The sequence below is a fragment of the Myotis lucifugus genome, unplaced genomic scaffold, assembly GCF_000147115.1.
Source record: "Myotis lucifugus unplaced genomic scaffold, Myoluc2.0 scaffold_378, whole genome shotgun sequence".
NCBI lineage: Eukaryota > Metazoa > Chordata > Mammalia > Chiroptera > Vespertilionidae > Myotis > Myotis lucifugus.
Window position 1 is genome coordinate 485,754 of NW_005871426.1, and position 18,879 is coordinate 504,632.

An 18,879-nucleotide genomic window follows, 5' to 3' on the forward strand; every position below is an offset into this window, starting at 1 on the left:
TTTCAAGGGTGGGGGGTCCTTCTCAATACACAAGCGCGGCAGTGCTGGACTACACTGATTCTCAAGAACAGCACTGGCCTGGAACGGACCAATCATGGGACAGCGATTGGATGTGCAGGCTCTGCACACAAACTACCTAGGTCTAAGTTCAGGGCCCAACACTTATCAGCTAGGTGACCTCAGGCAAGTTACTTACCCTCCTGGCCTTGATTTCCTTCTCTTAAAATGAATGCAATGCCTCTATTTAGTACAGTGATCGGTACATATGAATAACTTAATAAGTTGTCAATGTTATTCCTCTCTTTAGTTCTGAGCCAACCAACACCTGTCTGAGCAGTCCAGTGCTAGATATAACATTCGAATGAGTTGCCCTAAAGAAATTTAAAGTCTACTATGAGGAACTAAGGGACTTTTTAAAAAATGGAAAATTGCAATAGAGTCTCTATACAAGTACTAGAAGGTGAAATTCAGTGGGTTGCAGGAACTAGAGGGATGCCGAGAAGGAAGACGTGGACCACAAAGTGGGCCTTAAAAGAATAAAAGCTGAACCAGCAAGTGACAAACCTACTCTCAGGAGGAGAGTAGCATGAGTGAAGGTAAAGGGGGCGGTGAGGAGCCTGTTTCTCAGGGCAGGGGAGAACTGCACCGGCCAGCAAGACAGGAATAGAAGGTTTCTGCTGGGAGGTCTTGGGAACAGCTGCCTGAAACCTCGGGTGGGTCCATGGAACCGATGTAATGGGCAGTGAGGAGCTGTCACGGGCTCTTATACAAGCAGGTGATGAGATTTAGAAGCATCCAGTAGCAAGAGTATTTAGGAGACGGAGAGAGGTTAACAAGGTCCTTCGAGGGTGAGAATGGGACTGGACAAGAAAGAAAAAACACAAGAGACCCTATACATGAAAAGTCGATAGGCTTTAGTGATTGATTTCAGGCAAAACAAACACAAGGTAGACCTGGAGGCACAGGAGAGCAGGGCTGCGACCCAAAACAGGAAGGGTGGGCAGTAGAACAGTTAGAGGTGTGAGGTAAGTTTGGGTTTTTGTCACATTGGATTTCTGATGAAAAATGGAGCATCTGCAAAGGAGATGTGGAAATCAGGACAAGAGCTCTGTCAGAGATCAGAGCAGCCCAGGGAGCAGCAAGCAGCCTCAGAAGACTGGCTCAAACCCCGGGCTCGCGGAATAAGCCCGTCAGAACAAGGGGAAAGGGCAGAAAGGGGAGAGACTCCAAAGGAAGAAGAGAAATAAAATATGCTCTCATGTAGCCCAAACTGTTGTGAAAATGAATATGATTAACAGGTCCAAGAAGATGAGGACTGAGGAAGAACTGTCCAAAAATTTTGTGTTGAGTCAATGATCTTAAAAAGAACCCCCTCTTTGCTAAGGAAGAGGAGACTAGATGGCCTTATACTCAATGGAAATCTATTTCCCTGTAACTTCTACCCATTGGTTTTGTTTCTACTAATCGGAGCCACAGGAAACAAATCATCTTTCTTGGCAATCTTTGAAAGATGGTACGTTCACCACTTAAAGCTATGACCTAACACCCATGGTTCTACCGCTTACTAGCTGTGTGAGCTCAGGTAAGCTTTTTACCTAAACATTGGTTTCCTCTGTGTATGAGGGGGAGCAATTAATGGCCCTTCTCCCCATAGGGTTGTTGTGAGGGTGAAATGATATAAGGTGGAATGGCTCAGCGTAGTGCCAGGCACATGGCGAGGACTTAAGTGTTTACTGTCACCGCAGCTGCTGTCATTGATGTCATTAACAAACTTCTCCATTCCTTCAGATGTTTCTCATTCGGTAATGTTTTACATATTCTTACCAGCCTGTTGAGTCACTCTGAGTGTCCCTTGGTCTGGATCCCTTTTACAGTCTGGAACCCAGCACTGCGCTAAAGGTGTGGCCTGAGGAGCAAAGGGGTGAGAGTCTAAATAATACAGCCTGACACTATATTAGTGGTTTTGGTGGTCACTTCACAGTGTTGGCCAAGTCTTGTCTTTTCTTACACATGCAGCTCATCCGTATTCATTTTCTTAAGCTCATTCTTATTGAATTTCAGTGTTATATTTGGTAGAATGTTCCTGCCTATCAGCTGGTTTTAGATCTTGATGCTGTCATCCAGGATAATTGCTCCTCTGCCCAGTTTCCTGTTCCATGTTGTTAAAGGCCATAATTATATTTTTCCATGATTTTGATGTTCCAAGGATAAAACAATTCCAGAAATTATTCCGTAGAGCTACTCTGTGAAATTCTTCTTAGAGGTAAAATAACTCCATTTTATTTGTTAAGGTTGTTTCATCTACAAATAACAAAAACCTACCTCTAACTGACAAACAATACGGGAAATTTATTGGCTCATCTGACCCGAAAGGTGAGTGCCAGGGTGGGTTTCAGGCATGGTGCGATGAGGGCTTTGGCCCCATCACTCTGTAATTCTCTCAGGTCTGCCCTTCCTTTGGTCCCATCTGTAATCAGGTTGGAGTTCTGAGGAGAGCAAAATGGATTTGGCATTCCTAGGCTTCTCATCTGCGGCCCACATGTGTCCCAGTTATTGACAAAGGACCTCGTTTCACTCTGAATAGTCTGAACCAAACTCTGTAGCCGAGGCAAGGCCATACACAGACCGAGTTACTAATGCCCATCCATGAATCAGTCACACTAACAACATCTACTGCTGGATAAAATATACGCTGACAATAATGATAACGATAACAACAACAACAATAATAACAAATGAAATATATTTCTTTAAAACTATTCTAAAATTCAGATTTTGCTATAATCAGACAGTTCTTCCAATCAGCAAACTTTTTCTTAAAGAGCCAGACGGAATATATTTTACACTTTGTGTGCCAAGTGGCAAAATGGAGGCTGGTATGTAGGGACTTTTGTGACCATTTAAAAGGTCATGACTTAGCCCTGACCAGGTGGCTCAGGTGCTTGGAGTGTCATCTCATACACCAAGAAGTAGCGGTTTGGTTCCAGGTCAGGGCACAGACCTGGGTTGCAGGTTCGGTTCCCGGTTGGTGGGTGAACAGGAGGCAACAGGTTGATGTCTCTTTCTCTCTCTCCCCCTCCCCCCTTTCCCTCTTTCTAAAATCAATAAGCATTGGTCGGGCGAGGATTAAAAATATAACAATAAGAAAGGTAACAATTTAAAAACATATAAACAATACTTAGCTCAAGGGCTGTAAAAACCATAGGTGTCTGGTCTCATTTGGCTCCTGGCCTGTCGTTTGTTGCCTCCTGCTTTAGAGCAATAACTGAATATTAACTCAACTAACTAGAAGAATTTAGAATTAAGAAAAAAAAGCATAAATTGATTTTTATTTGGGAAAAATTACATGTAAAACTGAAAAAGGAAATTTTAAAGGATACTTATGATAAAAAGAAAATTTGGCAAATTTTGAGTTAAGCTTTTTCTTACACTAAGAAGATGACACGAGGCTTGAATTCCCTGAGCTCAGAGTGAAAGCCCAGTTTCATGATTCCCGTGACCTTCGTAGCCGCACGATTTCCAAGAGCCTCATGTGAAAAGCCCCCAGGCCTCCTCACTGCTGCATCGTGAGGCCTGAGCACAGGAGACAGTGCTGTGCCTGCCTCTTCCACAGCACGTTTCTGAGCACACGGATGCCACATGGTCCCCTCTCTGCTTTCCATCCCTAACGCCTCAGGCGGTGCTCCAGCTCACACATCACCACCTCCTGCCGGACCTGCGGCAACTGCTTCCCGACGGACGGATGGTCACCGCTGCCCCGGCTCTCCCTTCCCCACACGTTGCCCACACTGCCGCCAGCCTCTCTGCTGCCCAAAGCCCCTCAGGGGCCCCGCAGTCTGTGGCCGCAGGGTCCATGCCCTGCTGCGCCAGGCCACCTGCCACCAGGTCAAACCCCCTTCGCTCTGCTGCTCCTTTAGGAAAGCACACATCCCTTCCCCTATTGCACATCAGCCCTGGGAGGCAACACAAACCCCCAAGCCCAGGAAACCTGCTGTGATCTTCAGTCAGAATGAGGTGCCCTCGCCTGGCCGGCGTGGCTCAGGGGTTGAGCATCAACCTATGAACCAGGAGGTCACGGTTCGATTCCTGGTCAGGACATATGCCCGGGTTGCAGGCTCAATCTCCAGTGTGGGGCATGCAGGAGGCAGCCGATCAATGATTCTCTCTCATCACTGATGTTTCTATCTCTCTCTCCCTCTCCCTTCCTCTCTGAAATCAGTATGTGTGTGTGTGTATATATATAATGAGGTGCCCTTGCTTCTACATGCCCAGGACCTTCCTTTCAGTTCTCCTTCCCTCCCTTCAGCAGAGAGAAATCACGAAATAGTGCTTTGACAACGTTTGTGCACATGCAGATCACCCGGATATGTTATAAAGATGCGGACACTAATTCAGCAAGTTTGGGGTGGGGCCTGAGATTCTAAATTCTAACAAGCTCCCAGGTAATGTTGCTGCTGCTCTTCCACGGACCACACCTGAGTGACAAGCCAGATGCGCCCGTGAGCTCCTCAAGGACAGGGTCCATTTCTGCATCTCCCAAGACATGCCTCCTACGTGAAAGCTATCCAACAAGGTGGGACTCCACCAAATCATTCTGACCAACGCATCTTCTCCAAGTTAAAACAGTTTCTCGGCCACATTGCCCTTAATTTCTTAACAGAATAATGACTTCATTATTTTTGAAAAAATGATATATTTATTATTATTGTTAAGGCCAGGCAATATAAGGAAGTACAAAGAAAATTATTAAAAAATCACCCAGGATCCCACCACCCAGAAACAAATATTATTAATATGTAGTAACCATCCAGACATATTTTGCATATATTCATATAAAAAGATAAAAGAATGAAAGAATGGAAAGGTGAGTTGGAGGAAGGGCAGGTAAAGGATACATATAAATGGGATCACAATACATGGCATTGCAACTTTAAAGTATGAACTATAAATTTTACTTGAGTTTAACAGAGAAACAGAAATTGAGGTGAAACTGAAGGGATTGTAGAACTTCAGGTGAATGGGTCCTCCCAAAAGATTTTAGTTTCTAAAAGATTTCTCTGAAGTTAAGAAAAAGAAAAAATAATGAAAAACATTAGGATGCTGAAATCATTCTTTTTAAACAATATATCTCAATTTCAGGCTGTAGCTACTGAAAAATCTATTCCCTATTACGAAGTGAAGTAATTAGCACTCATGCTTCCTCCCAAATACCGCTTCTGATTATTTATGTTACTCCGACATCATCAAGGTTTCCATTCCATAGCCATCATTTTCAGAGTTGTTTACTTTTAATTCAATAGGAAAACAAAGTCAATACTCACCACAAATGCGCCTACCAGAGCTTCCTCATTTCTGAGTTTTGAAATCTGACTCCTCGCTTTGTTATCTAAGAGTCATCTAGAGAGCGCCTGAGTGCTGTAGACTCAGAGTTCACTCACATTTGGAAACGTCTGTTGCCTTTTTACTGAAGAACAACTTGGCAGGTGATATGACTGTCGGGCTGTCCTTCTTATACTTAGGACTTCACAGATGTGACTTGACTGCCCTCTCGCACCGAGGGACGCTCTAATAAAGCCGGGGCAGCCCTCCTTCTCCTCCTTTCGTGGGACTTGCTTGTTCAGCCCGGGTGGCCAGAGGAGGCCTTCTTCCATTTATCCCTGTGATCAACCATTACTAACTGGGTGTGGACTGTGCACTGGACAGTGTTCTAATGCTGAGCACTGTTGGCAATGTTCTATATCAATTTTTTTTTTTTTTGCAATACAATGTGTCCATCTGAGCTTCAGATTCAAATCTTTATTTCAGAAAGTTGTGTTCTGTTATGTCTTAATATTTTTTCTGGTTCCTTTGGCTCTGATCTCTTCCGTTCTCAGTGGATTTATGTAAAAATCAAGTGAGTTAATATATCTAAATCACTTGGAAGAGTGCCGGAACTTACTTCAAAGTAAGATATTACTAAGAGGAGGAGGAGCGGGAGGAGGATTCAGGAATACAAGTGTCACACCTCCCATGTCTATCTCAATCTCTCTAATCGCTTTCCAATCTTCTTACTTTCTGCTTTTTGAATGAGTTCCTCTAGCCTGTCCACTAAGTCTCATTGTATTGTCAGCTGTTTTATTCTTATTTTTCATATCTAACGTGGCTTTCCCCTCCACATTTATACCTTTCCCTCCATTTCTTTTTAGATAACTATGAGCATACTTTTCATCTCTTTATATGGGTTTATAATCTCTAATTTGAATTCTTATAAACCAAAGAAGAGTTCTTGTCCTAGCCAGTTTGGCTCATTTGGATAGAGCGTTAGCCTGTGGACTGAAGGGTCCCAGATTCGATTCGGGTCAAGGGCACATGCCTGGGTTGTGGGCTCGCTCCCCAGTTGGGGACGTGCAGGAGGCAGTCAATCAATGATTCTCTCTCTCTCTCTCTCTCTCTCTCTCTCTCTCTCTCTCCCCCTTCCTCTCTGAAATCAATAAAAATATATTTAAAAAAACACACACCACAAAGCAGAGCTCCCCCCCCCCGCCCCCGCCATTATTTTTAAAAATGAGACCGATAACATTATCAATCATCTCTTGGAAGCTATGCAAAATTGTTTTAACGCTTTCTTTGTTTTTGGAGAGTAATTCTTTCTGCGATTCATTTTCTTCATCTGTGTTTAAGTTCTTTACATATCTATGATCAAGTCCCATGTTAACTCTTGTCCTAATACTAATTTTCTTTAAACAGAGTCCTATATTTGTTGCATAATGAAAAGGATCCACAGAGGAGAGAACTGGGGTATGCTGCACCTTCAGCTTTAGTTTACCAAGTCTGTTACTTTTCTTGATTTTGAGTGTGTGTTCCCTTGGTTATGTGTAGCAGGTTGCTATGACTCACAGAAAAGCCCTGTGTTAACCTATCAAACTGCACCCCCACCCCAAACTAGCTGGCTCACAGGAAATGAGGCGAGCATGTCACCCTCAGCTTCATCCCCCACCCCCACCCCACCCCCGTTTGCTTCATGATCCGGATCTTGAATGTCTTGAATGGGGTCTTTACAGTGGCTCCCTCACCTCTCCAGTGGCCTGCCCACATCCTCAGATCTCGTTTCTCTAATGAAAGACACCTGGCTACATCTTTCTGAACTGAGAGACTCAGTTTTAGTGAAACCTGTTTCTTCAAGGTCTGAGGAGGTGTCTGCTCTCAAATTCCCTCTTGTTTTCATCTATATTTCACAGAGTCTGGCAGGTTAAGTAGACTCTTTTAGTTGCAATATTCCAAGTGACAAAAACCTCATCTAAAGTACCACAAGCTGTACCTGTCAAAATAAATAAAGGAAAGAAGAAAGAAGAAAAAAAGGCAAAAAGGAAAGGAAAGGAAGTAAGGAGGAGGGAGAGGAAGAGGGAGGGGAAACAAAAGAAGGGAGAGAGAGAGAGAGAGAGAGAGAGAGAGAGAGAGAGAGAGAGAGAGAGAGGGAGAAAGGAACATATTGGCTCAAAACAGAGCAGTCCACAGTGTGGATGTGGTGGCCTCAGGCACAGCTGGATTTAGGGGTTTATATAACATCCTTGAACTTGGTCACTATCTCCATTCTGTTTGTTTATACAACACTTCCCTCTCAGAGTCACTCTGCACAAAGCAATGAGTTGGCTCCAAGACAGCATCATCTTTATAGCTTGTGAACTTGGAGAAAAAGCACTTTTCTCAAAAGTCCGAGGGAAGAATTCCATTGGGCTGGCTGGGATTATGTGCCCACCTCTGAACCAACCGTGATGGCTGGTGGGTTGGAGAGTTCTGATTAGCCAGCTCTGACCACTTAACCACCTCTAGAGAGAGGGGTAGGGAATACAGGGACGGTCCTCCTCCCAACAGACTGAGCAGGATTTCACACCCAGTGCAAGACGGCTCACTTTCCAAAGGGGAGGGGATGGGCCCCAAACACAGTGTGAAGTTTGCTCCATGTTTTGTAGTTTGGGGTGGAACCATTTTTGTTGTTGTTGTTGTTTCATCGATGACATTTACTTCTCTGTTTTTCATTCATTGTTGCTTTGATTGGGTTTCTGCAGAATGCCTCTGCTTTGCCATCTTTGACCAGAGAGCCCTCTTTTCTTCTTTTTTACTCCAATAATACTAACAGCACGTGGTACTTTAAATATAAGCCTTTCAAGTCTTATTCATCGTTCCTCAACCCATGGTGAGGGCTGGGAGGAGATGGGAGTGAAGGAGCACAGTTATTTCCATTTTACAGATTAAAAACTGAGCTCCCAAAAGCGTGGAGAGATATGCTAAACAGCACACAGCTAACTTCTGAGGCTGAGAGAATAACCAAATCCGGGATTCTGGCCCCAACGAAGAGTTCTGACTCTACAATTAACTGTTCTTTCCTCCTAAAAATCAATTTCCTCCTAAAAATTAATTTCCAAACCACAACACTTTGAACAATATTTACACAGAAAGGGGGAGGGCAAAAGTAGGTTTATAGTTGTGAGTGCATGAAACAGTTAATAAATAAAGCTATTGTAATCATCATAATCTGTATGTCGTTTTCCATACGAACAGCATGAACTTACTTCTGCCCACCCCTGCATACATATTTCAATGAAAGCTGTTTTTAATCCTTGTAGCCCACAAAGTAAGAGAAAATGGAGTGTTGCTAAGGAGCAAGCCTGCCAAACTTTACAGGAATCCTTAAAGGGACGCACAGAGACCGCTGTGATCGGCACACCGGTTATAGGATCGTTCGTGAAGTCCTTGGGAGTGTGTTCTCTTTCGGAAAGGTAACGAGTTCCCCAGGATCTCGTCTGCGATGATATCTTGCGGAGCAAACCCTTTTCCATTACAACCAGCATGAAGTTAAACTCCAGTCCATCCCATGACTGAGTTATCTGTCTGTATTCTAAATTAAGGCTGCACAGAGCTCCTTCCCTCCCCCCGCCCCCTCAGCCCGAGCACTCGGCCTGAGGCGGCTGCCCCCACCCAGGACCCTGCATGGGGAGCGTGTCCTCACTTCCTCTGTCCTCTTTCCCATCTGCATGTGTGCCAGGCCGCTTCCTGTTCTGGTTGCGCATTCCCTTCCCTCCCTTCCTCAGTAGCCCCGCTCATGACAGGACTCTTCACTTTACAGTTTATGGGCGAAAGAGGAAAACAATGTTAATTGAGGGTAAGGCTTTAGCATCAAAACTGGGAACACTCCACTGCATAGCAAAGATCATTTCTTGGAATTATTCACTTAAATGTTTACAAGAAATGATTATCAAGTGTCCCGGATTGATTCACAAATGTAATTAATGAAAGAACTGCTAATAGTTTCCATTTGCTGGTTTGTTTTAAATCCTACTGTATAAAAAAATTTTTTTTGGCACCTCAACAAAATCCCATCCAATGATTAAAGGAGCTAAAGATTCATAGAGCAAAAATGTTATTGGCAGTGAGACTTGCCAGGGTATACTGCAAACCCAGCTCTGTCCCAGTCATTACACGATGCCAAAGCCATGCTAACAAAAGGAAAACAATGAACAATTGGTGCCAGCGCCTCATCATTCTGGACAGTCGGTAAGAAGTGCGTCCAGGCCCTAATTGACTTCTTCTTTGCTTTAGTGGAATAAACTATGTCACTGAAAATGCCTTTGCTGTCCCAGGCCGAGGAAGACATGGTAAACTCTGGCTGGCCAGGCTACTCTGCAACATCTGAAGGTTTGCAAAAATAAAAAATAAAATAAAATAAAACAGCTCTTGTCTGGTTTTCCCTGGTCAGCTTTGATTCCTGTGAGGCTGGGCGCAGCAGGATCACCGCGGCCTTCTTGCTTCAGGGCCGAAAGGAGCACAGGTTCCCTGCGGCCCTTGTGTTTACGCTCTGGGCCGCAGCCTGTTCTTACTCAGCAACAGCAAAAGATTTGTGGCAACGGCCAGTTTCATGTTTTGTGCTCGACTCCCAAAGCCCCAGTGTGAAGTTTGTTCTCTTCCACTTAAGGAGACATTTCGTTTTCCCTTTCATTTAAAAAAATGTTCTGAATGCAAAGCGACCTTACAAGGACGACGAGGTTGCCTAACATAAATCCCGCGTGTGCCACACTCCCCGGGCTGTGTCAGCAGACAAGGTCAGCTCGGCAAAACCAACCGGCTGCCAAGCAGCCAGTTCGGGGAAGAGTTTTGAGCACGTAACCTGTGTACAAATCAAAGTCAGGCCTGAAATCTAAAGTGAGGGCAACAAGTACTTGGTCTTGAAATGGGCCGTGGAATTTAATCTTGGTAGGCAAATTTGAACTGGGCAGTTGTCCATAATGACCCAATGGAAAGTCATAGAAAAATATCTTTGAGTGACCCTGTCCGGTCCAAGACCTTCTGCCTATTTAGGATCAGTACTGGCTGGGACTGGAAACAGAGCCTGCCCTCACCCTGACCCCCAGTTATTCAAGGCTGCCGTCAGAAAACACCAGGGTAAGACTCCACGTGGTCCATGCAGTGAACATTTCTTCACAAATCCTTAATATGATAGGACATTTGCTCCTCACTTTTCTGGGGAAAGCCCTGGAAAGCCCTATCCAAGAACATAATATGAATTTAGGGCTCTCCAGATTAGGGAGGGGGGAGGGGACGGAGGGATGAAGGTATCAGTGAGAATTAGGATAAAATAAAATAAAAAAGCCCTATCTAGGAACATGGTATGACATAAAGTAATTCCCAATCATTCATTTTATGAGGGATTAGTAGAGGGATGTCATAGAAAGAGAAATCCACGGGACTGTCCTGCTTTAACTATTAATTTGAAAAATAAAACGTCTAAGTTTCTACTGGAGAAGAACATAAACTGTCTCCTCTTTTGTGGAGCTAACAATAGTGAACTAACCCAAAGGGAGGGATCAAGAGATTCCAGGTCAGGCAAGAATCCCAAATAACACAAAAAGAATGACCAGCCGGCCTCAGGGGCGGGCTGGAACAGTCTAACTCAGCGGTTCTCAACCTGTGGATCGAGACCCCTTTGGCGGTCGAACGACCCTTTCACAGGGGTCGCCTAAGACCATCCGGCATATCAGATATTTACATTACGATTCATAACAGTAGCAACATTACAGTTATGAAGTAGCAACGAAAATAATTTTATGGTTGGGTCACAACATGAGGAACTGTATTTAAAGGGCCAGAAGGTTGAGAACCACTGGTCCAACTGAAGCCAGGACTTTAATCTGACAGTCCTATCAGAGCAGCATCTAGGCAAGTATGAGCAAATGTTCTCCTAAGGATTAAATGGGGGGGGGGGATGTAAAATCAACTCCATTCAGCTGTGAGAAGAAACCTTTCCTTCTCATGTACCGCTAACTGAAGATTTGCTTTATATAAAAGAGAAAATGTGAACCAATCATCTACATAAGTTAGAAAACAAACTGGTAAATGACATTGCTGCCCTCACCAGAAAAATCAAATAAAAAGAACACTGACCCTCCGCTTCTCAGATGAGATGGCAAGGATGTTGCCCCTTCGAACATTTCTTGCTCCTTGATTTCTCTGAAGCCTCCATCATATGTTAGCTGAAGTGGGTGACTCTTTAAGTGGCCAACGGCCTTTGGTTCTGTTAAATAAATCCCATTGATTTTCACCGGAGAGTCCCCCATCTTAACTGTGTCTTTGGATTCCACTGTCTTCTTTCCTGTAATAACCAAGGAGATGTTTTGTCAAAGCATTTCTTATTTTAGGAATCACCATCTTTCCATATTTTTTTAAAATCTAAGAATGTACACAATTCAAAAATTACATGTCACTTATAATCAAGTATGGATATAACATCCCTGGCCATATAAGACCTCACCACTATTTTAGGCTTGGCATCATCGATCCAGCAGTTAAAAATGAAGAGGATCTTATTTCTATTAGCTTGGGGTCTACCTAAGGCAAACGCTTAAATTTAGATTTATGAACCACCTAAGTCCACATACATACTCTGCATCCCATCCTATTCCTACAAGTAATCATGTTAGTAATTTCTGATTCAAAAAAAGATATTGAGTGCCCCCTGATGCCAGGCACTGTCCTAGGCACGTAGGATGCATCAGTGACCTAACAAAGATCCCTGACCTCATAGGGCTGACATCTGAATAAACAGATAATAAGTAATACACCATAATAAATAAGGTATATAAGATAAGTGTTATGGAAAAAAGCAAAAGTAGAAAAGTGGAGAAGGGTAAACAGGACTGGCAATGGGTGGACATGGTAGACGGACCCTTGAAGGAGGTGGGGCACCTGCCCGTCAGATGCTGAGGGACAGGATTGCCAGCAGAGGGGAAGCAGATTCGGAGGCCCTAAGGCAGGACTGTGCCTGACATGCTCAAGGAACAGCAGGCAGGGAGTGTGTGAGGGGAGAAGAGGAGGAGAGGTGGTCAGAGGGGCCGGGCTGGGTCGTGAAGGCTGGCAGATCCTTTCTAGGTGATGAACGGAGGGGTGCACTGAAGCCCTCCCAGGCTTTCTGAAGGGACTAAGGTAGAGTTGCAAAAAGATGTCAGCTTCTGAACCGAAACACATGCCTTGTTTATGACTGCAGAGCCTGACACTTATAATACAACACGGCTTCTTTATCAGCAACTGACATGAGGGACAGCTTATCCATGCTGCTCTACTCTACTCCAGTCTGTGATAAAATATGTTTTCAAAGCGGAAGGGGGAATGAGCTTCATATAGAAAAATACTATTTTGCAAGCTTTTCCAAAGCAACTCAAGGTTTCCTTTTCTGCACTTGAACCAACAAACCAATGAAAACCGACAACAAAACCACCTAGTCTACGCCTCCGACCAAGCTCCTTGAGTCCACACACTGAATTGTAAAGCCGAAGGAAACCTGAGGGATTGGCTAGGCTCATCTTCATTTTTCAGATGAGAAAATGGAGAACCCAAAGGTTAAGTGACTAGTGTGAGGTCACAGGGGAAGTTCAGGGAGAGCAGGACCGTACAGTGGGAAGAGAGCAGGCTTTGCATTTCATCAGACGTGGGCTCAAGCACAGGCTGTGTGACGAGCAGGCCACTCAACCTTTCCCTCACCTTCCTCCGTGGTCCCCACTCTTGGGGACGTGGTGAGAATGAAATGACATGACCTAGTGACTTATCACACTAAAACCTAGACGTCAGTGTCGTTACTATTCATGGAACTCCAGAGTCCTGGCTGCTGGCCCAGGGCTCTCTGCACAGTGCGGCTCCCTTAGCGGTCTTTACTACTGAGTTACAAGGCACACATTCTGTTTCGATCACAAAGAATCTTTAGCCTGTGCCTATATCTTAGCACTTGTTTCTTTCATCCATCCACCCCTTGAATATTTATTCAGCACCCACGCCAGAGGGCCAGGTGCTGCTCCAGGTGCTGGTGGTCCAGTGTGAACGAGAAGTCCCAGCCGCCATGGGCTACTGTCCTGGAGGGGGAAACCCACCCGCCCGAGAGGTGAAGGAGCTGCAGCCCCTTTATCTTCACAATCTACTAGGGCAGTGGTTCTCAACCTTCTGGCCCTTTAAATACAGTTCCTCATGTTGTGACCCAAGCATAAAATTATTTTCGTTGCTACTTCATAACTGTCATGTTGCTACTGTTATGAATCGTAATGTAAATATCTGATATGCAGGATGGTCTTAGGCGACCGCTGTGAAAGGGTCATTCGACCGCCAGAGGGGTTGCGACCCACAGGTTGAGAACCGCTGTACTAGGGGGAGCTGGCCGCTACCACCACAGTGCAGGCTGCCTGAGGCTCACTCCTGCTCCCGATGGAGCACCGCCATTCAGCTGAGCACGAGGGGCGATGCTCTGCGTCTCCCTGGCCAATCTCTGCAGCCCGCTGTACTAACTTCGTATGGGCCGGCATCACCCTGCAGGAGCGGTTCCAGCTCACAGACACTTCTACCGCCTACTGTGTACCAGATCCTGTTTTAGTCTCTCTGGCTACAATGAGAGGAAAACCTCTTCACCTCTGAAGTTGCTCAGTCTAGTAGGGGAGACAGAGAAGCAGACCTGGGTAAAGAGAGAAATGCCGTACAGACAAGTGCGGTGGTCCAAGCCAGGTAAGGGTGACAGAGAGAATGGGGGAGTCCTGAGAGGTTGGGAGTTGGTCGGGGAAAGATTCAGAGAGGAGGTGGAGCCTGCGAAGTATTATGAAGGGTTAACAGGAGGCAAAAAGGAGTTCTGAGAAGGAGGAACAAGAGCTTCGGGTCCCAGCCAGCCGCATGTGTGTACAAACTGGATAGTCGAGCAGGGCCCTGCTGAGAAGGGCCCCGTACTGGCTTAATGTTTGCTGTTGCCATCTTGAAATTCTGAGTAATTTTTTAACAAAGAGCTCCGCATTCTCATTTTGAAAAACCCTAACTTAACTCTGGTGCCGTGTCACATATAGAAATTTTTTGATATCTGCAACCATAGTAAAACAAAGACTTATATTTTTGATATTTATTTTATATATTTAAATGCCATTTAACAAAGAAAAATCAACCAAAAAAATGAGTTCGCGTGTTACCTCTGACACGCGTGTCGTAGGTTCGCCATCACTGCACTAGGTCCCACAAATTATACAGCAGGTCCTGCATGAGGCTCGGAACAACAGGATGGGTGGGTGTGGGGAAATGCAAGGAATTCCACATTGTTGGTGCATAGACTGTGGGGTGGGCTAGGCCAGGGAGGGTTGAGAGAAGGCTGGGGCCAGATCACAACAGGGCTGTACATGCAAGGAGTGGGGGCTTCATCCCCCAGGCCAGGAGTCAGCAAACTACCCCCAAAACTGGCCCACCTCCCACTGTGGTAGAGCCTGCAAGCTAAGAATGGTTTTCATATTTTTAAATGGTTGGGGGTAAAAATCAAAAGAAAAAAACATGTTTTGTAACATGATTATTATATGAAATTCAAATTTCACTGGCCACAAATCAATCTATGGTTGCTTTTCCTAAGGGCAGAGCTGAGCAGATGTACAGACTGTATGACCTACAAGGTCTAAAATATTTACTATTAGGCCCTTCACAGGAAAAGTTTGCCAACGTCTGTGCTAGGTCAGTGTTTCTCAAACTGTGTTCCCCAAAAGACAGATTCCATAGCCAAGCCGACTTGTGAAATGCTGGGTGGAATGAAAATTAAACGCTTTCTTTACCAGATGGGCTTTACCGACCCTCTGAACATGCCCGTGTGTATTGCGAGTCTCCGAGGGAGAGAGAACATGAGTGCACCTATTTCAGTACTGAGCCCTTTTTCCAAGGAAAAGCTATTAACATTTTGCTAGAATTTCCCTAGAACTCAGTTTGGCAAACACTCCTTTAGGCACAGGGGGCCCTCTGAAGGTTTTTAGCAAGAAGATGACGCACTCTGATTTTTGTTTGTTCCTGACCTCTGATCCCTGATGGCACACACAGAACATGATTTTTGTGGTCCGGTGAGATAAAGGGAGACGGCCCACAGCCATGTCTGGGTGGGAGCTTGGCTTCCCCAGGCTGTGCTGGCTGCTCCAAGGGCCGAGCGACCTTGTGTTGACCCACTTGCTGCCCCTGCAGAGGGTGAGGTGGAGCAAGACAGGAAGGCCGAAGACCAGGGACAAGGCCCGAGGTGATCAAGGCAGTGAGGCGGAGGTGGGACAGGAGAGCAGACCCAAGCAGTATTTAGAAAGCCCATTTAGGAAGCCCAGGAGGGGCTGGTGATGGCAAAGATGACCGGGATGGGTGAGAGCAGCGGTTCTCAACCTGTGGGTCGCGACCCCTTTGGGGTCAAACAACCCTTTCACAGGGGTTGCCTAAGACCATCGGAAAACACATATATAATTACATATTGTTTTGTGATTAATCACTATGCTTTAATTATGTTCAGTTTGTAACAATGAAAATACATCCTGCATATCAGATATTTACATTACGATTCATAACAGTAGCAAAATTACAGTTATGAAGTAGCAATGAAAATAATTTTATGGTTGGGGGTCACCACAACATGAGGAACTGTATTAAAGGGTCGCGGCATTAGGCAGGTTGAGAACCACTGGGTGAGAGGGTGCAGACAGCACTGACGTCCCCTGTCCGGCTTGGATAACCGGGGCGCTGTCAGCAACACTGCCCTCTCCAGCCAAAAACCATGCCTGGAACACAGAGCAATTAAACTGCTGGCCGGCCCAAGAAGACGGGCACACACATCTCTTCACCTTTCATTTCCGTAAATTGGAAATTCCCAGCCTGTCACCACACCCCGAGCCCCGCCCGTGGCAGTGTCAGCTGCAAACGACTTCACACCAAAGGGAGGGACACCACTCCGTCTCCGTGAACACGGTTCCATTTACGATCACCCAGTAGAGGGTCCCTTCTCTACACAACAGAGACTGAAACCAGCCCAGGGAGCCGCTGTTGGGATGACAGTGGCAGCAAGGCTAGAGCGCTACAGCGTTTTTGTGGATGGGGCAATGTGCGCTTTTAAAGGGACAACGCCTTCTAGCTGCCATAGCTTCCTGAGTGCTGACACAGACCCAGGGGATGGTGGAAATGGTGAGGTGGGGCCGCTGCAAACAGGGTGGATAAGAGAACCACAGCAAAGACATGCTTTGGGGCAGCTTGGAGGCGCAAAGATGGCCTCGGTGCTGGGACAGGGTACCTGCCGCCCACGGCACCTTCCAGAGCAGCACTGGGGTGCTGTGGCCAAGAGCCAGGGGGCCCAGGAGGGGAGGAGCTAAGCCATGAGGGAAGCACAGAAGACGAGGTGGTGGGTGACACATCCGCCTGTTCAGGCACCTTCACAAAGCCGTGAGTGGCTCGGTAAGCAGCAGGGTTCTCAGGGTGAGCTTCCAAGAGTTAAAAGCGTTAAACGTGGCTGCGGCATTCGCGTTCAAAGCCACCCAACGAACGGCCATTTAGTAGCTCTTACACCAGCTCTGCCATCCTGGTCACAAGAAGTGACCCTGCTCCTCTCTGAGTCTGCCTTCACTCCCAACTTTGATCCCATCCCTCTCACCCTGTCAAGGGCTTTGCTCCTGCAGCTACCACTCCCTTCTGATGAACTGGTCTGCTATAGGGCCCAGTGTGGAGCCTGTGAAAGTTGCTCAGGTGACTGTAATGTGCCCCGACACTGAGAAACATAAGGCAGATGGTGTGTCTCCCTTGCTTAGACCCTGCCCTGGCTTTTCCCTGCAAGCAGCTTAGAGCCGGGCCATTCCCCCAGCCTGGCCTGTGTGGCCTTTGGCCTCAGCTCCCGCATCCATAGCGGGACAACTCTCCTGCACTCCACATCACCGGGTGACACACACACACACACCTTGCACTGCCTGTCTTTTCTCTCCTTGATGCCACCTCTTCAGCTATGTCAGGGATCTCTGGAGACCCCAGGAACCAGACAGGAACATGAGCTGAGTGGCCGGGCGACATGGGGAACAGCAGATCACATCCGGGGCTAACAGGGTGGGCACACCCAGCTCCAGTCATTCTCTTGGGGGCTGCACAGAAAGGGGGCCTGGAGTGGCTGGACCGTTAGATTTTTCACAAGAAGTCATACATCTGGACTCTCCCATGAGCTCTGCGTTTAGATGTTGCTGACGACAAGGAAAGGCTTGTATGTGAAACCAGGAGGCGCCTCAGTGAGGCTCGCAGCCTTCGGCGTCCATCCTCAGTCCCTCCTCCGTGTGGCTGCTGCCAGCCCTCCACCACGCCTTAAACTGAAGGAGGGCCAGTCCACCGGCCCCGGGCAAAGTGGTTTCCCGACTTTTCTGACCATAGAGAGTAATAATAAATGTATAACATGCTTGAATATGAATGTACTACATAGCAAATTTACAACAGGGCCCTGAACACACAGGTATGCGGCTGGAAAAGTCTCTCGAAGCCGCACTCATTCCCCCTATTGTCTGCAGTGCACCCTGACATTTCCGTTACATGCTGGTCTACTTCATTTTTTTTAATGCTTGGAGTGGTCCACTAAATTGATTGTCACCCCACCGCTGTTCCTTGGTTTGAAAACTCTTAGCATGCCCTGAGCAGGGAATGATGCCAACTGGTGGGGCCACGCCTTAGAATGCCCCTCTGTGCCCAGATTTAGATACCGGCCAGCAGTTCTGCGACAGCAGGAAAAGCCCCATTCAACTTTTGCTTCTATTTTCCCATGGGATCGGAGGGGTACTGCCAAAGACCCAAGCTCAGTGGACATTATATGAGTCTTAAAAATGCCTAATGAAATGAACAATTTCTTAAACTCTAATTTTTAAAATCATTTATCCAATCTCGATAAACCCGTTCATTAGAAAATACTTGTCCTCCTATCCTTTTCTACCAAGTAACAGTTTTTTGAAAACTATGATATTTAGGTATTCTTTATGAACACCCAGAAAAATATGTGAACAATATTTCTTACCCAGCTTTTGCATAATATTAACTAAGTCCTAGTTAATGTAAAAAAAAAAATCACATGGGGTTTGAAAATACGATATAAAAATAGCTTTTGTGTGCAAATTCGAGAGACATGCCCGCCCCCAGGTGTAAAGATGGTCAGTTGGCCTTACGCTCGGCGGGAGGCAGCGTCCGGTCCGGCAGAAGGGCCCCCTGGGAGGCCGCCCGGAACAAGCGCGCCCGGGCGCTGCTTATCCTTCGCATCTTCACGGGGTCCACCGGGGGCTTCGGGAAGGAAAGGCCGGGGTCCCCTTCTGTGGTGGGAGATGCCGGGGCTTTCGGTTTCTGGAAAGAGAATGTTTAAACGACTGGCGTGAGTTTCTGTGTCTCATACCAGACTGGCACCTGGGGCTGGCCCTGCCCCTCCCACTGAGCACAGGCAGGGCTTTCTGCCTGGCTGGTCCCCGCCCCGGGCTCCACGTCTCATGGGCCATCTTACTCAATATGTTATATAGATAACTCTTGTTCATTGTCGTTGTCAAATATATTGTATTGATTACACTACCATCCTGCGTAGTGTTTTTAAAAAACAAC

The 18,879-nt window shown here is 46.2% G+C and overlaps 1 protein-coding gene across 1 annotated transcript in view; it reads right to left on the bottom strand.

Moving 5' to 3' along the window:
• The window catches only part of ARMC2 (armadillo repeat containing 2), an 85,541-nt gene that overhangs the window by 57,968 nt on the left and 8,694 nt on the right, over nucleotides 1-18,879 (bottom strand). Inside the window, 2 exon segments of the mRNA XM_023765137.1 lie at nucleotides 11,416-11,623; nucleotides 18,459-18,630. Coding sequence (XP_023620905.1) covers nucleotides 11,416-11,623; nucleotides 18,459-18,630 — 380 coding nt within the window.